This window comes from Bombus terrestris, unplaced genomic scaffold, assembly GCF_910591885.1.
Source record: "Bombus terrestris unplaced genomic scaffold, iyBomTerr1.2, whole genome shotgun sequence".
Classification (NCBI taxonomy): domain Eukaryota; kingdom Metazoa; phylum Arthropoda; class Insecta; order Hymenoptera; family Apidae; genus Bombus; species Bombus terrestris.
In genome coordinates, this window is record NW_025963553.1 from 476,327 (window position 1) to 498,443 (window position 22,117).

Sequence of the window (22,117 nt, forward strand, 5' to 3'; positions counted from 1 at the left end):
AAAAGAAAAAAGAAAAAGAAAAAGGAACAAAAATTTTTATTGGTTATTTAACGAAACTCATTGTATCATTTTTACTACTCTATATAAAACGTAGAATCATATACTGACGAATGTTATTTCGAATTTCTAACTTTAGAACGATAATTACATATTTGTAATTACCAATAAGTGGTAGTAGCATTAAAAATATGGAATATTCAACGAGATGAAATATAGGTAAGGTATTTAAAAGAAAAAAGATTGAAACGTTCGATGTAAAACGATGAAATTAAATGATTGGATTTGAAAACTTGATTCGGTTTAACAAGTCGATGAAAAAAGTATTCATCGTATGAAAAAAGAATTCATGTTCCTGTCGATATATCAACGACGTGCGCCGTTACTTCCGACTGCTCTGCAATTCAAATGCAGTACTCGAATATACATGGCGAAAGAAATGGAAATTGAGCAATTTAAGGGAACGAATTACTCTCGCGTCCGCGTAACTTCAAAATGTTTCACGTGTCCGTATTTGCGAAACGAAATTCGTCGTTGTCCAATTAACACGCTTGCAGATGCTACATTCACTTTGTTGCATATAGGGCTTAAATATATGAACAAATAGAACGGAGCAACTGTCATTAGCGTAATTTTAACGCGTTAAAATAAATTAATACATAATTTCGTCATTTACGTTTATTACGTTGGTCTACGTTTTTTCATCTACGTCATCTACGGCACCTACGCGAATCTTATTAATTACGTTTTTGGCAGTGTTTGTTGCTATAAATGAAACTTAATAGTTGTTGAAACCGCTCGAAAGTCGTGTTCCTAAATCATTCCCTCGTCTCGTATCGTGTTCATCAAATGGAAAAGGAGATTGTGTTTTAATGAAATCGCTTATTACTATCAATCTTGCTGTGTCACTCGCATAGGAGATGAAAGTGAGGAAGGAGAAAAAAATTAAGGTAAGGTCATCAATGAGCAAAATGTTTAATGTAATTAAAATTGTAATTAAAATTGAGTCCGCTGCTAAATATATTCGATCAAATAGGTATGTTCAATAAACATTCGATCTCGTTCCCTGAAAGCTGTTCCTCGATATCTGGTTGGATACTTTGCGCACGGAAATACAGAGTGTCAACAGTAACAAACCCTCTATGTAGTGTTTTTGCTTTGCCCTTTTGAACAGGTAGATAACATTTTGCTTCGAAAAACGGATATATATTCCACGGATATGCACATACAGAGTATGTGTATAGATATACACATTGATATACACCTTTGTACAAAGTGTCAAAAAAGTATTTATCGCGGTTTTTTTTTCAAGCCATTCTACACCTTCGATTTGATGAAAATTGGTTAAATAAGTGTAGCGCAAAATTGATCTTGACCACAATTTTCAGTGTCAAATTGTTTTTCTATTGCATCATATAGTGCTCATTAGAAAGGAGAGTTGCGTTCTTTTAGAAAAAATGTTTGAAATTTCATTAATACTTAGACTGATTAGATTTTATTCATATTTTAAGGTCAAATATGGAATACAATAACATCAATACTAATATCTACTTTTTTGTGCGAACTACTTTATATTTCAATCTTCCTTGATATGCAGTGACAAGCAAAAGTGTAAACACAGCCCGTTAATTTTACGTAAAAAGCGAATGTCGAAGGTATAATGAGAAAAGAGCATTGTTATTTGAAGAGCATTCCACAAAATAATTTACCTAAATAGTAGTTAATTCTATTGGATATAATAAACGTGAAGTAGTACTAGTGGACGAAATACTATGTTGAAACCTTGATTCGACGAGTATAATTAATGTGCAAAACTGTAAACATGGTTTGAGATGTCCATTTTTGTAAAATGTTTTGTACATTATTAATGTTAATGAAAATTAACTATTACATTTCGTTAATAATAACTTGTAGTTATTGTAGTACTGTTACCTAATCTTTACCGATCACTTGAAAAATTAGTCTTTTACATTTATGTGTTTACTTTTTTCGCTCGTCACTGTACATGTTTAAGTCAGATATGAAATATCTGGCGTATTCCAGCGGCTTTCATTAAATCTAAGATGTTGATATCCTTAATATTGAGAATGTTGTTAGTAAAGTAACTATTTCTATCCAAAAACAAGATATCTTGCAGACAACGTGAATTTTCGTTCCAATTTTCTTAACTTACAAGTATAAAATTTTCATCGCATGATACAATCTATCCTACAAAGTTCTGGCACACGACGAAGCTGAGAACATAGATCTTCTTCAAATATTATTTTTCTCACTGCTTCGTGTGGAATTTCTACTCGACGAGATGTTATTAAACGCTCAAAAGCTTATTATTAAACGATAACATACTTTTTCCTACATGAATGAACATGAAAGACGTCGAGTGAGGAATTAGAACAATTGTGGATGGTTGGAAACTATTATGCTGCGGTCTACCATTCGTTTTTGCCTATATATACCACGGAACAAAGGATTCTTTTACACTACTTTACTTTTACACTACTTTCTTTACACTACGTTTTACTACTTCGTTAACACACTACATACATACACTACTTCTTTTCCCGATGGCTGAAACTAATCGTTGATGTTTATAAGCTACGAATTTTGTCCACAGCGCCATCGGAATCTTTATTGAGAAATTAAAATACTACAATTACTATCACTAAACTCAGCATCCATAATACACTATGTTTTTCAAGTTTAGATGAACGATTCACAATAACCACATCAGATCCAAACCAATAGCCTGTGTCAACCTCATCCACGCACTGGAACTCGCAACATCGGCGTCCAATGCGGAATTTCTTGCAGCTCTGTAATAAAAAGAAATCGATTAATTGTACGGATCAATCGTCACTAGACTACTCGAAAATCCAGGTCATTCAAAGAATGAAAGAAAAAAGAATTGCTCCAATTCAACCATTGCCTTTGCAAAACTAGTATTTGAGAACCATTGGTCAAATATATTATAACACTAAACGTACATTTCGGGAAGAATAATTTGTGCTATGAAACAAAATTTCATCAGCAGTTTCAACTTAAATATAGATCCGACGATTATTTACGAACAAATAGTATAAATCTTTTAGCAATATGAAATTCGCAATATTTATTCAAATATTTATATTTATAGTACGCCATTAGCAAAGAAGACATGTTTGCGTGCGTTATCGATTTTACGCTTTTGCCACGCAAACATGGAAATTGCGATTCAAAATTGAATTTGCAATGGAAACGGTTGACGTTACGACATCAATAACATATTTCAAAAACATTGATGATATCATACGGAATCAGAGAGATTCTATGAGAAGTTAAACGCATAATCATCCTATTGTAAATAACAGAAACAGAAAGTACACAAGGAATAATACAGAATCATCCTATCATCCTATCCTATTATACAGGATTGCTTTGATTCGAGCTCAAACATAGGCAAATCTGAAAGAATTTTTCGCAGAATTTCCTTCCCCTTTGAATTGGCTTTTATACAGAACGACTTTAATCTTTTCAAGGAAATACCTATAGAGTGTGACGATCTATGATTTTAAATAGAGAGGTATATCTGAAAAGAGGTGGATGTAAAACGTAGCATATAAAACGTAGATCAAATCTTTATTCAAGGATTTTTTCTCTTCGCAGAGAATCAGGTTTTCAAGAACGATCGAATATGTATGTACTCGATTTACACGTGAAGTTGTCATTAAAAATATTGTTGCGTTTAAAAAGATAAATATTGATTTAAATTTAACGAAATTGTTAGTCCAATTGTTTTAAGCTTAAAGATATGTAGGTGTCACATTTATATATTGAAAATCTGGGAGCGGCATTAATTAACAAATCTAGTCACGCGCACACGTACTTTAAAACCATGCTTGAAAATCGATATTCCCTGAAACAATGCATCGTTCTGCGCTTCCAATTTATTTTCGCACGAAGAATCAGTCCATTCATCGTTGCCGTCACCATCGCTACTGTAATCTATATTACTCGAATAAATTCTATATCTTGATTGGAAAATCGCATATTTTAACGAACTTTCTGTGTGTGTGTGTGTGTTTTTTTTTTTTTTTTTTTTTAATGATTTTAATTGGCAATTTCCGAAATTGAACTATAGCTTGAGAATAAACCGATAATATTTGAGAGTATATATACATACATACATCATGTTTTTGATGGGTTTTGTAGTAAAATAATTGTAGAAAAAGCAAACTTTTTAAGAAAAAATTACCATATTCGAGTAATAAATTATAGAAAATTACCAATGTAATTTAAAACTTAAAAAGAAGAATCTATTACACGTAATAAAGAGAAGGACTTGTTCACGAACGGCAATTCAACAAATACAGTCGTTGCAGAAACATAGTTTTACAAGGGAGAAGAATCTCTCTAGGAACTCGACGATGTCACGTCAAGCGAAAATTCAATAAAGTGATTACTAACCGTATTACCAGCGGCAATCGTGTTACGGCAATTCGTAAATAAGTTAGTCGTCTATTTGGAGAAACGTCGCTGGCAATATCGTCACATTTTAATTACGTCAGCGCTATCAATTGGTCTTGGAAGAAAGTTTTCCATTATGTACTTTTGCCCACGGCGTCGTTCCAACAAATGAATCCGAGTTTTGAATCGCTTTCTCTTATATCACGAATTTGTAACGGTGTTTCTTCAAACTTTAAACGATTGTAATGAATGCCTTTGCGTACAAAGACTGATACCTGGTTTGACTAGAAGCTTCAGCTAATTAGTGCCCCAGTTAATTTGGATGTTCACTACCACGCCACTTAAGAAGTGGCTTCGTGTCCGAGCGGATTTCCCCCAGGTAAAAAAAAAAGAAAAAGAAAAAGAAAAAGAAAAAAAATAGTTAATTTGGATGTTATAAAATGTTATATAACTTATCTAGAAGAACTTATCTTCTACTTGGTAGTCGCATAAGAGAAGACCGAGCCATTGAATCGCTCAAATAGATCAGCTGATTCGCTTAACGTATTTTTACTTCCGATGACGTAAACAAGAGCAGAAAGTACACAAGTAATAATACAGAAATGTCAAATGTACAGAGGAATAGATTTCGTTAAATCATTAGCACGTAACATTTCCTTATAATTCTATTTGTGCATAGCAAAATAGCTTGTGTGCTTTCATGAATTATAATTGATATTTAGAAGCTTTCATGTAGGTAGATATATAACTCGTGTTAATTAGTAATTTAACAATACATCATGACAACATAACATTTTCGTTTCTTCGTTTATCTCGTTATGCGCGTAAACGAATGTGTAAATAAAGACATATAATCAACGATAACATGTAGTGGCAAGCATGATAATTATCGACAAAGGAGAATATTGGTGAAATGATTGTGGTGATTTCACTCGGTGTATCGGTAAATAAACTTTGATAGACATTGCCGGTGAATTCGCTGCCGGTGAAATCGTGTCGATGAAATAATTGTCAGTGATTTAAAGATAACCCAATTTATTGATCTCCCCTTCATAGAGTTGTACGTCTCTCTATAAAACATTTAGCTTAGTCACACTAAACTGAACTGGACTGGACTGCAAGTAAGAAGATTGAAATGCAAAATTCACGTGTGAGATGGAAAGTTCGATAAGGCGATTATGTATATTAACCCGAAAGAAAGCTCATGGCTTTGCAACGCGTTACACGCAACACGGAATTTCCCTCGCTGAAATAATCCTATTACAACGATACGATTTTCCTTAACAGATCTCGCAATGTAATTCTCCCTCTACAACTTTTTATTAGGTTTGAAACACGAGAGTTTCGAAGCTCTGCAAAGTCTCGCGAATCTAGAAATCGAGTTTCAACGTATTTTCGCTTCTTATTTTATAGCTGTTAATAGTTATTATCTCACTCTGCACGTACATCAAACGAGTACTTATGTAAATCCAAAGGAAACGGAAACAACCGAGAATAATTGAGGATAATTCGAATACGTACCAGGCGGCAATACAATTTCTCGCGATTAGTAAAGTGTTTCGCAAAGAAAAAAAAAAAGGAAAATTGTATCGGAGAAATAGGGGAAAAACGGTGGCGTATATCAAGCAATCTTTATGGCTGTAATACATTTATTATTCATTTATGTTCATTTTCTATCGCGTAACAGACGTTGAAATAACTGGCAGAACGAGCATATAAATCTTGTATCGCTCGACCTGACTTCTCCCGATGGAAAAATATTCACCAGCCTGGGATCGTGCATCGCTAATTACTCCGTTCTACTTTTCGAACGCGTTTCCATCCATACAGAAAAGCAAGAAGGCAAACCCTATCGCACAGTCATGAAGAGATGCAAAAGCAAGAAACCAAGCAACGACATGCCGATCGACATGGTGGAAGCAGTCCTACAGAGGCTATTCACCGTGGGACACGGACCCTCCCATTACGAGGGCCGCGAAGAGGCAGAGACCGAAGAAGAAGAAGGCATCAGCTTCAGCGTCGTCATCGGCGAAGGCGATGTCGTCGATGCCGCCGGAAGAATGAACACCAAGAAGGCTGCAGGAGTCGATGGAAGACTCCTGGACTGCTGGAAACAGGAGCTGGAAGCAAGCTGGAACCAGACTGCTGGAAGACGGCCAGAGTAATACTGCTAAGGAAGCCGGGAAAGGATCGCGTACCGGCCGATAAGCATACTCCCAGCCATGAGCAAGATCTGGGAAAAATGCTTTAAGAAGATCATCGAGAGATGCATCGGAACGGACCCGTTCCATCGGAGGCAGTATGGGTTCAGAAAGAAGAATTAGCTTAGCGAATACCGATAAGAACAGGAAGAAGCTGAAACGGGCACAACGAACGGCCCTGTGCATAACAACGACGGCATACCGTACCGTCTCCCACGCGGCACTTTGCGCGTTGACCGGGAATCTCCCGATCTACATAAAGATAAAGATGCTCGGAGAGACTTACGAGAGGAACAAGATCCATAAGACCAGGATCGGCGCGGATGATGGCAACGAGCTGAAAGCGCAGGGAAATGGAGGAACGGGAGGCGCAAGGAAATTAATACCGAGTGCGCTGCTATTTACCAAAAAGAAGATGGACATCGATCATCACACCATGCAGCTGTTAACCGGGTATGGGAGTGTGGCGGCACTCGACAAGCCAAATACCACCACTCGACACTAACTAGTGTCGGACGACGGCAGCGACATCTACAGCCCCCAGTGACAATTACAGCGGACCAGGCCCAACTACTACAACTATCACGCACGTCCAATAAATATATAACGCACACACGGCCACCTCTACAGGAGTTTTGGTGTCTATAGAAAGAGGATTGGCAAGAGCAGCGACAGCAACTGTCTCGACTGTGGAGACCCTAACGACGATGCAGAGCACGCCCTGTTCACGTGCCCGAAGTGAACGGACAGAAGGATTGAGCTGGAGAACGCTCTTGGCGAGAAGATAGACGTGGACAATCTGATCGCCACGGTGACCGCCAAGAACGAGAGCTGGGATAAATTCAGGCAATTTCGCAAGACCGTCATGTCTCACAGGAGGGTGACAACGAAGGCCTTGAAGGAGGCAAGGAGGAGAACGAGAGCAACAACAACTACTCGGAGCAGTGAAGGCAGAGATACAAGACAACAAAGAACCACAGAAGGAGATCAGCCCAGTATTCCGAACTAGCTGAGAAGATGACGAGAGCAATACAGAATATACAGAATAACTGCCCGAAGAAGAAGATACAACGGGGCATGAAAGGACAACCTGATGACTGCCGACAGGTTTTACCGGGGTTGTCTGTCCTCAAAGCAAAGGAAAAAGGAGGAGGGGTTTTTAGTGGGTATGGCAACAACATCCGCCCGAGTCCCACATAACCCAGTGATCCGCATCACTGGGTATGCGTAACAGCATTTTCCCCTCCTCACGCAAAAAAAAAAAAAAAAAAAAGCTATACACTCTATCAATTTTAAGTTGATAATTTCGTTATTATATAATATTTCTTAGTCTATACTGAATCCAGGAAGAAGAACTTTCATCCAATTACATACTTCATTAATTCATGAATTATATTCGTTACCGTACGTACAAAAAGAAAGTTGACTGATATAAAAATTCAAAGGATAGAACTTCTAAGCTCGCGATTGGAAACAGATTCAGTTCAATGGTTTAATTTGCCATTTAATTGAATTCTCTGGCAATTTCAGCGAACTGTGGGCTTTAAAAGTGTCCCGCATTCAAACGCAAGACTTCTCCTCCACCTTTCCCTTTCTTTCAATTCCAACCTCAAGTAATTGACCTATTAATTCGACGATATATTTACATGCTCGCAAGGGATTCAAACAACTTCGTTTAACTGCGTTAAATTCGCAATTATAACCAACACGAATGTCTCAATCAATGTGCAACTCGAAACAAATAAAAGATAATTAACTTTTCAATATAACGATTGATATGTTTGATGAAGAAAAATTTATGAATTTTTAAAAACGTCTCCTAGTACATTTAGCATTTTTATGATAAAAACTTAGAACACACACGCACACATATACTATTCCATGAAATGATTTACACAGCTATGAGTCTAATCCTATGATATTATAAAGGGATGAACGAACTTTTCCTAATAAATATAACTTTATACAAAATCTTGTTTAAAAAAATTAGTTTTTTATTCTCATTAAATTAATTTAATATCAGAATATATAATTTTAGTCGTTATCAAAATTTTATGTCAAATGCGTTCATAGATACATATATAAATAAATGTCTAATCCTATGTATTTATTTCAACTGAAATCTTAACTTAAATATTTATTAACAATATTCTGACGAATATGCAATGAAAGATAAAAACAACTTTATTTTTCTTATAGAATGTCTCATGCTTCTTACTCATTTTATGTTTCTCGTTGTCAATGCGTAACTACTTATCAGCCGCATGAATGCTAAGTTTTACTACTGAGAAACGAAGAGACATATAGATGCAAATATACGCTACCTCGCGTGAAAAAAACATCAGATACATTAACCAGAAGGAATATCCGATACATATAAAATTCATAGCGTAGTTATTTATACATACGGAATAATTCTTTCTGTATGAAATATTCTTTCTTCTGAATTCTTATTATAAATGTATGTCCATTTCCTACCTTAAAATGTCTCTCCTTTGAAAAACTCCATTTAAATATAACGATTAACAAAATATTACCAATAAAAATATTAAAACGAGATGCTGAAATAACCTTTTAATGAAGCACAAATGATTATTTCAACTTTAATTCTGTTAAATTTGAATTGAATCATTTATAAACCGAACAGGTGTATAAAATTTTATTGCGTAAAAATCGTGAAGCTGAAAATTAGGAACGAATAACGAATGAGTAACCTAGTTTCATTAAAAGGTACGTGTACGCCGATCCGCGTAACAACTTCGACACTCCAATTATTATAAAGCATGTATCCTTCAGAGATTTTTTGCGCGAACGCAAGATACCTTTTACACGTGCAACTGAATAAGTGGAACGTGATTTTCAATATTTCTTCTTGTAGAACCTGTAACAACGTAACTGTTTCACGAATATTTTCCCTGACACTTTTACAACGATGCGTAGAAATCTCCTTTTCTAATTAATAATTTCAGCATTTCTCTGAACAGTTTCGTTGCGATTAAAAAATATACAAAGCTTACGACGTGCTTGTTTAAAAATATTTATATGGAACAAGATTTCGAATTTGTCACATCAATCGCGATCTCAGCAGGTGTAAATTAATTCGTTCTAATGAACGAATAAATTAAACGGCTCGTGACAAAAATTATCCCTGTCCATGTTTGTCTTTCTAAAACTAATTCAAGGCGAGTTAAATGAATCGCTGTGTACCCTATTCGCGCAGCATGTGTTTTAACGACCAGCATGCAAGCGTTAACGGTGTACTTTAGTTTCTCATGGTTGTGTTCAGCTGGTTGCTCTTAGAATGAGCATATACTTACAAAAGGAGGTGAACAGAACATAGCCTGGCACCATTTTGGCTCCATATGATAGCAGACGCAGAGGTTGCAAACCGATGGTCCCGGCACATACGTCATTCCATGCGAGACGGCTTTTCCTTCAAAATCAGTACAATCTTCTCCTAAAGCCACTGAAAACGATTACCAGCGTCAATATCTTTGCCACTCGACAATCGTACGCGCAGTTACGCTAACCGTTTTAACGCCACGCAGCGTGATCGCTCTATTCGCGTACGGTGGTAAATTGTGCCACGATGTATGGTCACGATCATTAATTCGCAACGCGCTCAAGCGTGCTCGTCGCGAGTCATATCAGAGTTTCCTCTCGTAATTACTTGTTTTTCAAATAATCATAAACCAAATAAAAAAAAAAAAACCAATATAAAAAATTACCTCTTGAATCGGAAAACCAAATCCTGCATTATAGAATGTTATCACGCAAACGAAACGCAGAGCATAAATGAAGCGCGAGCACGTCGAACGGTATATTTCGATGAAAAAAACAGAATGAAAAAGGGCAGCGCGATCGCGTCGATCGGTACTCCTGGCAAATAAATAAACGAAGCGCTATCGCGCTGCATAGCACAAACCGATACGGAGTCTTGAAACATCCGACACTAAAACGGTTAATAACATTACGAAAACGACCGTACCAGGAAATTTTTGTTCAACGGATCCGCATTGCGGCTATCACGATGCTTCTTCGTTGCATCGATGCTTCATCGATGAGATTAAAGCACCGTTGAAATAGGTTATTCGATTTCTTACATGGGGAAAAAGTTTTTATATCGTGTTTGCTGTTTTACTTCGCAAGTGTGCTTCACAGTATACGTTAGAACTCCAAGTCGAGCTATCCGAGTTGAAGTCTCTTGAAACTTAAAACGGCGCTTAAAGGATATAGGTATAACAGAAGGTTCGTTTAAAATTCAAAAGTGTATATACGTACATATACATTTGAATAAAAATAGCGGATAATCTCAAGTAAAAAAGTAGGTTCGTGTTAGTAAAATGGTTTCAAAATACTTGTCAAAAGTCAAACGACTTGACTAATTAAGAATGGATGTAAGAGATTGAAAGCAAAGGGCATCTAAGAGTATCAATTAAGTAACAAACTCACGGTGACAAAGAGGTTTTCACTCGATCGAATTCAAATAAATCGGTTAATTTGAGCGAAACTTTAGGTACACGAGAAGCGACACGCGTCCTCAAGGACTACGAAGGTTCTACTCGAACGAATGAAAACTTTTCTCTGGCCCGGTGTGTATACACAAGACGTGCGAATTTAAAGTGCAGATTGTATTAATTGAAATAATTGCTTGGTTTGATCAAATTAATCGTTTTAAGCTGAAATGACGAAGGTCATCCAAGTAATTGATGTCCACTGTAATTATTTGTTAATCGCGCGTGGAATCGGAACGATTCGACCTCGTTCCAACGCGAATCGTTACTAAGGCAGAGACGACAATTAATAATTGTCGCGTCATTTGTTCGATCGTGTTCACAAATTCAAATACGGCTGAGTGGCGGAAACCATTTATAACACGTCCCGTACCGCGTAGGTCGTATACATATCTCAGGATGAATTTTTCGTACTTCGCCGCATATATTCTCCATGTTAGACATACCATAAAATATTTCGTGCAATCCCATATTCCTGTCTAATGTCAGGAATTCTCTTTCCATAGGTCTGCGTTTTCCATATTATCTATTTTGCTTATCAGTAAACATTCTTACAATTTGTGATTAATACTGTACGTACAAGAACGTTAAGTTTTTGACGTTGTAATATTTCACATGAAATAATAATGGCTGTATATCGACTAACTTATTAATTAATTAAATTCGTGTATATCAAATTTCCTATCATTTAATACTTTCGTGTAACTACAGGGATTTGATACTATGAAATGAAATATAAAACTTGGTAAAAAAACGCGCTTCGTTAGGAAATGAGGGTAATGATGCAAATATTTTTCGTAGCCATTATATAGAATTTCGATGGTATAATTAATCAGTATCAACTTACCAGCCCCTAACGGGAAGATAGTGACGAAAATAGTCTGCAAACAGATGATCGTGGCAAGTATTTTCGCATACAAGTCCTTCATGGTTGTAAAGGATCAGGAAATTTGTTGCTGTAGAATGGGAAAATCAGGTGTTTTAATATAAGTTGTGCGGGCACTGGAGTGCGTAGACCAGAAATATCTGCGACAAAAATCAGAATACATTTGTTTTCACATGATTGGATCAATTTTGTGTAAGACTAAGCTGATTGAACCTAACACGGGATAATTGTCCAACTTACGACCTTAACAAGCCCGCTTGATTCCCTATAAGTGCTTGAAATTGATGCTTGTATTCTTTCCAGATTAACAAGCTTTGCCCCCCCCCTCCCTCTCTATTTCCTTAGATCGAGTTAGACTGCCACAACATATTATCTTTCTTCTTTTCTTTTCTTTTCTTTCGATCTTTTAAAGCCTTAAATCGCTGGTTATTATAGTGTATACATTCGATTACTCTGTAAGTCGTAAGTACATGTTTTACGTTATTTTTCATTTTCCAGCTAAATTCCACAAAAACAAGAAATATACTTCCAACGTGTTTTCACGTGTCTCTAGCAAAGATCTCAAAAACAAGTTGCGGCGCAATTTAAAACGACAAATAGCACCGTGTGTCTCGTTGTGGCAACGCACGCTTCGTCAGCTTTTTAAAAGCGCTCTCTGTCTGCTTTTTTCTCTCTTCACCGCCTATTCGTTTTTTCCTAACGAGTGAAACCGTTTTTACGAGGACGGGAGCACAGAAATGACGTACTGGCAATTCTGTTTCGTGATGACACAAGCAGCCTGGTTTCAGTGAATTAAACCTGGCCCCAAGCTTCCAATTATCTCTCCCTTCCTTTCCTTTATTTTTCCCTTCTATATCGAGTTTGAGGTTTTCTAAATTTCCATTACAATCAACTATGGCTTTTCTTTATTTTATATGTTAGCCGATGATTCATGGCAAAAGCGTCGGCTGTAAAAATATTTGGAGTTGCAACAGCAACAAGTGTGTTTTCTCAAACAGAAAATATTGGAAGCGTACTCGTTGGCAAAACAGTTCACGGATAGTTCGTCCTCTGCTTGTTATTTGTTTCAATACCGTTAGCAAATAAATTCATGAAACATAGTGGTATCGCATAAATTGAAAATAAAAGCTTTGCGTATACTTGGTAGTTGAACTTTGGCTATTAAACGTATGTTATATATATATATATATATATATATGGAAGATTGCTTAGAATTTGGAGCTTAATAACATATCTCAAAATCATTGACATCAAAAAAGGTGAACCTTACTTACCAAATTTCCTTCCGTCAAATGATACATAAAAATTGAAAAAAATAATATACATAGTTTTGACTTTCTTCCGCATTATAATTTGAATCACTCGATTTATTCGACTAAAGATAATCAAGCAATAACCTCACTTTACACGTATTCTCATTAAGTGAAATAGATCACATCAGGGATTTTCAAAAGTCGATGGAACATTAATAGCGATTAATTATTTATGGATGTATTCTGCACGGTTAAAGCAATCGCCTAGTGAATTATCGAGTTCCAGGAATATGAGCGGTAAACAGGATTGCAGCTATAAATGACTCTCTAACGTGTATATTAGAGATGAATTTGATCATTTATCCTCATAATATGAAATACGCTTTTAAGTGGAAATCATAATTAACAATTTCTGGCAGCGAAAAGTAAATAAATCGATACGTTTAAATCAATATTAGAATTTCTTAATATTTTTATCAAATATTTTTATCAAATATTTTAACATCGTAGAAGTGTCGTTGGAGAGAAATATTAGGTTGTTCGAAATGTTTCTTTCGTTTTATAAAGAAATGATAGATGTACGATATTTTTTGCTTTATATTATTTTATTGAATTATGTGCGATCCACCTTTCTCCAATTTAATATAAAATAACATAAAAGAAAAAATGTTGTGTATCTATCATTTCTTTATAAAACGAAAGAAAATTTTGCGACAATCTAATAGAAATTTAGCTTTAACACAATATAAAAATGGATTGTTATGCCCCTAGGAGATAAGAACAATATGATTAATATTAATAATGAATACGTTAACGTAACGTAAAGCAGCTTTTGCAGAAGGCTATTACCTGAAAATGTTTACTAAAGAATGATAACATGAATTTTCTTAAGTACCCCATTTGATACTTAATCTACTTTGTAAATACTGTACGTCCTAACTTTGAAAGAATGCAATTTTAGCCAGAATGTTTCAAATTACCTAGCTAGTTTCCTATTAATTAATTACCTAGTTTCCTTGTAATATAATTTATATTTACATTATCTCGCGTAATTCTTTCCACTTTATTGACTTCTAAACGTTAATGTAATATAATTTTTATAATATAATTTTAATCAAAGTTATTTAAAATTTGTAGTATCTCATCCCTACTAGAATAATATTAACAAATGTGCAGAGCTCAAGTCGAATAACACCGGCTCAGATAAATGATCATCAAACTTACTTTTGTTATCGTCGATGTCAGTGATTTTAAACCAGCCAACGTCCATGGCAATCAATATTATTTAGCCGGTCTTAACGCAATGTAAAAAGCAAAGAAAAGAGGAAGGAAGGAACAGGGAAACAAAGAGATAAAACGAATTTTTCATTTTCTCGAAACTAGATCGAGTTTCAAGCTGCTCGTAAAAGAGTCTGTAGCCAATCCGACTAAATTCGACGAACCGCGCTTTAAAATTCCCAGAGAACTGTGATAACCATCGAAATCTGTACAATTTGTCGATTCATCGCTTGATTAAAAAATGGAACAAAATGAGGCTGATCAGCCGAACTTCTTTGAACTTTTAATGATCCTTATCGTTATACCCTAGGTTGAATGCTACGATATAAGCCGAAACAGCTATAAGTAGGGTTCACGTGATTGCCGCCATCTATTATTCACGCGTTACACATTCGCCAGACGGACGCGTCTAACGGTTGACATTGTTTTCTACCCTCAGTTCCAACGCAATTACGTTGCTACGTGCAATCAAGTCTCGAGTGAAGCTAATGATAAGTTGTTGTTCGATCCTACACAATTACTAAAATTATTCAAATTAAACTAATTTAGTCTAAAAAAAAAAACAAGTAATTTCGTTATATATTTCCTTTCATAATAAGCCATGGTTGGAATATAGTAGCTGACGAAAATATTCGTATATTTGTAGAAACATTTTAGGGCTGTATTATGCATAACGGCACTATAGAATTAATACTGTAACAGAATTCTACTATCATGGTTATGCTGGTAATATTCGAAACAAATCTGAAAATCTATGTAGATGTTGTAAGATATTCAGTACGAGTACTGTGCATTACTGGTATGTACATAATCACGACGAGATAAGGAAGCTACTGTTCTCTATTGCTCATCGCTACCCGTTGCTAGTAGCAACGTACTATGCATATATATCTCGTAAAGATTTTAAATGTAGCCAACGAGACCATTTTTAATATTTGACTATCGTGACCCATTACAGTTTCATCACTTTCAATTAATTGAACACGACCCGCACCTTAAGACTAAAATACACAATATAAGTATGGCACAGAAAATCTTTTAAAATTTACGGACGACTATTTATGGTATTTAAAGGCAGCAAAGATAATAATTAGCTGCGGATTTTCCTCGAATCGTAGCATACGATATGGAATCTGATTATTAAAAATTACAGTGGAAATACAGTGGATTTCCATAAGATATTCGTGCTTGTGGCAATATTTGTGGAAATAAATTCTTAACCCAAATGGACAACCTCGATATTCGAGAAATTTTGTGAAGCTGACGTCAATGGCGATATGTACTGTTGTTGTGCTATCATTTCATAGTAAGCTGTATTGATTGCACTTCTATTCACGGAATTGATTTATTCCACACAAAAGTTGACAACAATAATCGAAAAAAGAAAAATATATTACCGCCTTTCACATCAGCATACACAAGCACATAGGATTTCACACGAATATACACACTTGTAAATTCGACGAAACGATCAAATTTAATTATTTTTCGATTTTTCGGGCATCAAGTACTACATCAAACGTTACACATCAAACGTTAAAATACGGCGAGCATACAAAATGTACAAACCACTCTAAATTAATTAACTTTGAACGTTATTGATTAATTAAAAAAAACCACTGTTGCGTTGAGTTTTACATTTTAAAAAGTTGTTATCCGTTTTTGCTTTGTTTAAAACTAAAAATAGGACTACGTTCATTGTAAGTCGTAAATATCCCTTTTATTTATTTAAACAAACAGATATTTAAACAAACAATTTATAAATATATAATTTATTTACGTATATTTGTAATATCTGTTTTATAAATTTGTACAACCATTTATCCATTTATCTATTTTATTTGCATATAATTTTTATAGACTTTTTTTGTTTTTTTAAAGAACGAAAAATTGTGATTCTATTTTAAGACATGTCAGGCTGAAGCGATACGCGATATATATTTCTATTCGGATTTCACCGTCGTCGTAACCGATGCTATTGGAAACGTTTCACAATAGACGTCTTAGAAGCGCTTGCAACGTCCGTCATGTGTAAGGCTCTACCACTGAATCGCGGCTGCCATTTAGTGATTAAGGTCGATCACTTAGAGACGTTAATCCGCCATAATGGTGAGCAATACATCGAAGCCATTATTGAAAGCATAGTTACGCTTTAATTTCATCGATCTTATTCACAAATAGAAGTGTACAAATTATAGGATTTCTAAATATTTAGTTTAGTTAAAAGGAGATATGAAAATGACAGTTATATTCAAAGGATAAAACAGAACCGTACGATTGTAAAGTTTCAAATCATTATAACTATTTAAATTTGAAAAATCCTACTATATTTATACAATATATTTTTATTAAGAATGGAAGAAATTTCGAAAAATCCGCCAACACTTTTTGCTGTCGTCTTGAAGCACACCATATGTTAAGCTTCTTCGTCGTTACAAATTTTATCGCGGATGTAACGAATGTTTCGAACATGTAGCACGCACGCGTCAACGCCTACATTTGGATTTTAAATATATGTTTTATGCATTAAATGTATTTGTACTTTCTTGCGCAATTTCTTTTAATTTGTTACGATATGGAGGGTTTAATTACGTTTAAGATATCTATCTGTGAATCCTTTAAATTCAAAGTTCTTTAAAAAATTACGTTACGTAAAATAATCGTTTTTCCACTTTATTGTATCATAAGATAGTTACTTAAATTCATATTACTTAAAGAATCTTTCTACAGAAAGAATAAAAAAGAATAAAATCCTATATGTTAAATTTTACGTGGTTGATGGAATACATAGCGATGACGAGAACTAACTACAGACAACAAGAAACTATTAGCGAAGGCAACTGGTGACTATGAATGTCGTCTCTATAATATGCGGCGACTAAGGAGAACAACTACCAACTACGGATAACAAGTAACAACCAACTGTCTCGTTTCTAAGAGGCAACTAACTTGCAAATTTAAATCCTCCTTTGATGGTTTCTGTAGCGCGATATACGTCTTGAACGTAGTTAAAGAATATGGTCGCTGCTGAATGACGATTTGACAGCAAGGCGATCCCGCCAGTTCAAAGCTTGACATTGCAAGCTACCGAAAACCATTAATCTTGTTATCGAATATCTAGCTTTCAGAAGAACCCTTGTGATATGATATGACGTCATGACATTTTTATGACGAAGATGAACAAACACCGACCTCTAACGAAACAAATTTTTATTAAGTGCCGTATGTGGGTTGCAGGCCGGCCAACCAAGGAAATTTATCGAATGTATAAAGTAAAATATATACGAATATATTCGATATATCATAAAATGCCCGCGTTATATCGTCTAACAGCATAAAGAAAGCTGAATTTAAGGAATTAAAAAATTGAAATACCAATTATAAGAGAGTTAATTAAATTCAAACCTATCGATCTATCTCATAAAGACCTATATTTCCTGGAAATTGATATCTTCCGAATTCTAAATTCTCCTTAGAAAGTATCATAGAGAAAATATGAAACTTGAAAAGCACATCACGCTGATGCCTCGATAAACCGTCGTGTCGATAAATCCATGTGTCCGAGCGATGAATTTTCCCCAAACAACAAAAAACTGAAGGGAAATCTTCTTTGAAGGACGTGACAAGGTAGGGGAAGCGGGAACAATGATCACGCGATAAACTGATGGTGTACGTATAGAACGAGTGTTGCGAGAGAATTATCGAGAAACAAAAAAAGAAAAAATAATCGTTGGCCGGCGCGACTATACGCTGTCGACGGGCAAACAGCGACTGAGACTAACTGAAACGAACTCTGTCACAGTATGAGCACGGGCTGCGTTCGCGGGTCGATCGAACACGTTCTGCGCCTCTCCTCGGCACCGGCGTCAAAGCCACCCCCGATGGCTGCAACGCACTGGTGCACTTGCAACATCAACCACTGGTCCTTCCTTTTTCGTGTGATATTATACCAGCATCTGTGATGCCATTTCAAAGACCGCAATCAAAGCATTAAATGCCAGATTAAAGCGACGCGATAATATTACCCCAATATTCGTCCGCAAATGTTACCGTATAGATCTTTAATTAAGCATTATTATGCTTCGAATAATTTACTATCACATGTTCCACAAGAAAACATATGTTTCACTTTTCCCCGTAGTATGATTGTAATTTATAACAAATATTTATAATTTATAATTTAAAATATTTATAATTCATTGAAAGTATCTTCCTGTCACGATTATAGGCGTAAAATGTCAAATTAAAAGTACAAAATTAAAAACATATGGTATCCCGAAACCAAACGTACGACATGGCGAATCACGATGATACGATAAAAATTGATCTATGTCTTGATTTATTCAAACAGAACGAACTTACTCGAACTTTTCCAGAATAAACGATTTATTCGATAATATCCGTCACCAGCTTCTCTTCCTTCAACGGTAACAACTGACACCGAAAGCTCGAGAGACCCGAACGGTGAGACGTACCCAGAAGCAATGCGGTTACCTGGGCAAAGAGTCCCAAAGACTAAGGACGTGGGAAATTTCGAGAAACGGAAATGGAAACTGGAGTGGCGCGTCAATCAGCACTGACGGAACCTAATAAAAATGGAAAAAACCAAACTAATTCGTTTCACAAATTATTAAAACGATATTATTCAAAATTTCACTTGATTTTCTCACTGCACACGTCAATATTTGTCGAAATATCAATATTAAAAAGTTAATAAAAAAAATATCCTCTTTCTTCATACCTGTCTTTCTCCCGGGCGGCGAAGGAATACTAGAATGTTCGAGAACAACGGATACTTTTTGATTTTATCTCAATATCAATTTCAATCTTTTTAAACGAAATATAATCTGAACGATGAAACGTTTGATCATATAATGTTCTTCGTTCGATGCTAAAGGAAACTGAGAAGAAACATCGAAAATTCATTAATAAAACGAATTTCTTTGTTTCTGTGAGATAATAAACTTGATATACGTATTGATTTTTAAAATCAATATAGCTAACCAATGGGCACACTTTTAACAAGGCTGATGGAACATACCAAAAATCTTTCAAGGTGGTCTTGGCAACGGAAGAGTCGAAAATATGAGAATTATAAATGAAAAATTCTAATATTTTACAGCTGGCAACGATAAAGAACTCCAGATATTCTCCTAATTAATTTACAACAAATTCGCGTATATGATCGATAGCTGACGTCATTGTGTCCCACAGCTCTTGTAAAACGATAAGAATTTCCTGGAAAAGCTTGTAACCACGAAATGAAAAAGATGATAAAACTTCTAACAAGAGTACTGAGACGAGCAACTTTGTACTTACCCCTTCGGAGTAGGGAACGTGATTAAACGTCCGCGAGTTCGAAACTTTTGTAAGTCACTGCACGGCCGCTGCTTATGGTGGAAATCTAATAGATATAAGTACAGAGCGCGTGAGCGAACTAAAAACGCGATATAGGGATAAAGAGAGAGACCGTTCCGTCCTTCTCTAATGCCCGCGTACTTGTACCGGAAATATGTAACAACGGTAAACGAGCGCCGTCAGTGTCCACTAGTGTGCATGCCTGATTAAACAAGGACAGAAAATGCTTATATACAGCCTTCTCTTTCTATTTCAATGTCGTATCCATCTTACTATATAGTAGACAGGACTCGACTATTCCATCATTATATTCGCACCCTGCTTATGTGTGCGAACAAATCGTTCGTCTCCTGTTTGATGCTCAGTTTTCAACGGAGTTGAAGGGAAACTTTATAAGAGAAAGGAAGTTACGGATTGTCTCAAAGTGATAAACGAAAATTCTCGTAACTATCGAAAAACGATAGTCAATACAAGGATATCATTATCACATTTAAAACTATCACAATGAACGGTGATTCGTCGCAGCAAGGTACCACAAATAAGATATCTCAATCTAAAGAGGTAAGGAATATTCTAGATTTTGGGACTTTGGAACTTCCATGACAGTCATGAGTGTGTTTCGTCATTGATATGCCATATTGCGTTTTTCACAATTGTCGTTCATTTTTTTGATTGATTTTATATCTATGATTTGTATTTGATTTTGTATCTATGATTTTTTCTTTCGATAATTCTTATAATTATTGTCAATAATTAATTATTTATAACCATTTACGCTGTATTATATATCATTAAGATTTATCTTTGCGCGTATCAAGATAGTAGATAACAAAATTATGTGTAACAAATTTATTAAACTCGCAATGTAACAGAAAATTGCATGAAAATCTTTATATTATTAATAATTATTGTTAATAATAAAAAAAATAAATGTCGCATTAGGAGGAGAGTCATACTTCGGAACGTAATTGGGACATATTGGACCTTATTGCGATTACTATTGTGATTATTATGATTAGTGTGATTATTTGGAACGCAATGGGTGAGTACATTGCAATTTAGATATCTTCTTAGTTGCAATTTTTTCGAATAATATCGGTGACCAATCGAAATAGAAATTAGTGCGGAAAGAGGGGAAGGAATCAAAATTTGAAAATCGACATCGGTAACTCGGTTGTTATAGAATAACTCAATCGATAACGTAGATTAACTAGTTATAAATGAAAATATATTTAAATTCAAACTTTAAAAATTAGAAATTAAAAAGCAGAAGGATAGAAATAGAATAGATAGATAAATAGAAAGGATAGAAATAAAACAGTTGTCCCAATTGATGATTATCGTATAGTGTGTACTCATAGCATAAAATTTGTTCAATGAATTAAAAATTATATTTTTTAGATATGTAGACATTAGCGATGTATTAATCCGGGAAGCTCGTCTATCTCGGAAATATCGAGTCTGCGACAACGTCAATTTGGAAATTATTCTTAGAGAATATGAAAATTATTACAAGATGAAATTCCAAAAATATCCTATATTGTGTAAGAAAATAACTGAAAAGGAAATAAAGACGAGGGAAATGACAAATGCGAACAAAGTGTAAGAATTTAAATTATTTAACACTATTCAACTTTCTCAACATATTCAATGCATCTATTACAATATCATTCAATCTTCAAAGAAGTAGTAAAACTTGTCAAATCTGTTAGCAAACAAACGAGAAGTGAGTCTGTATCTGGGTCTGTCGAAGGGAGGAATGCACAACAGAAGATGAGGGGTGATGCTACCGATGATATTAATCTTGCAATGACAGTGACAACAATTTCTGCCAATGAAAACGATGGATCTTCATCAGAAGAGCTTCATCAAAGAGCTTCATTTAACGTCTCAATGGAACAATCCAGGCAATCAAAGATATCAAAATGTGCTCGGAACCTTTATATAGACAATCCAGAATTGCAGAAGATTGCTCAAGACATTTTATCTGTAAGTTATTTTCGATTAATATACGTATTGTAAAGCTTTTTAAAAATAAAATACCTATCCTTGGATAAACAATCCACTGTATATCAATATCCAACAAATGTATTGTTGTATATATCTGTATATCTGTATACACTGTATACCTGGATATCTGTATACACTGTATACACTGTATATCCAACAAATAGCTTGGATAAACAA

The 22,117-nt window shown here is 35.1% G+C and overlaps 1 protein-coding gene across 4 annotated transcripts; it reads right to left on the reverse strand.

The window, feature by feature from the left end:
- Positions 1-1,564: 1,564 nt before the first annotated feature.
- Positions 1,565-19,951, reverse strand: LOC125387070. 4 transcript variants are annotated; one of them, XR_007227635.1, is made up of 4 exons: positions 14,519-16,824; positions 12,003-12,181; positions 9,959-10,107; positions 1,565-2,810 (listed from the first exon to the last, which is right to left on the reverse strand). XR_007227635.1 is itself a non-coding variant. In XM_048414247.1 (4 exons), the coding sequence occupies exons 2-4, from the start codon at positions 12,082-12,084 to the stop codon at positions 2,637-2,639; spliced, it is 405 nt and encodes a 134-aa protein (XP_048270204.1). In that variant the 5' UTR covers positions 12,085-12,181; positions 19,892-19,951; the 3' UTR covers positions 1,565-2,636. The 4 variants fall into 4 exon arrangements, 3 of the variants coding, with proteins under 3 accessions (XP_048270204.1, XP_048270202.1, XP_048270203.1); XM_048414247.1 differs by lacking the exon at positions 14,519-16,824 and adding an exon at positions 19,892-19,951; XM_048414245.1 differs by lacking the exon at positions 14,519-16,824 and adding an exon at positions 18,935-19,100.
- Between the last annotated feature and the right edge of the window lie 2,166 nt (positions 19,952-22,117).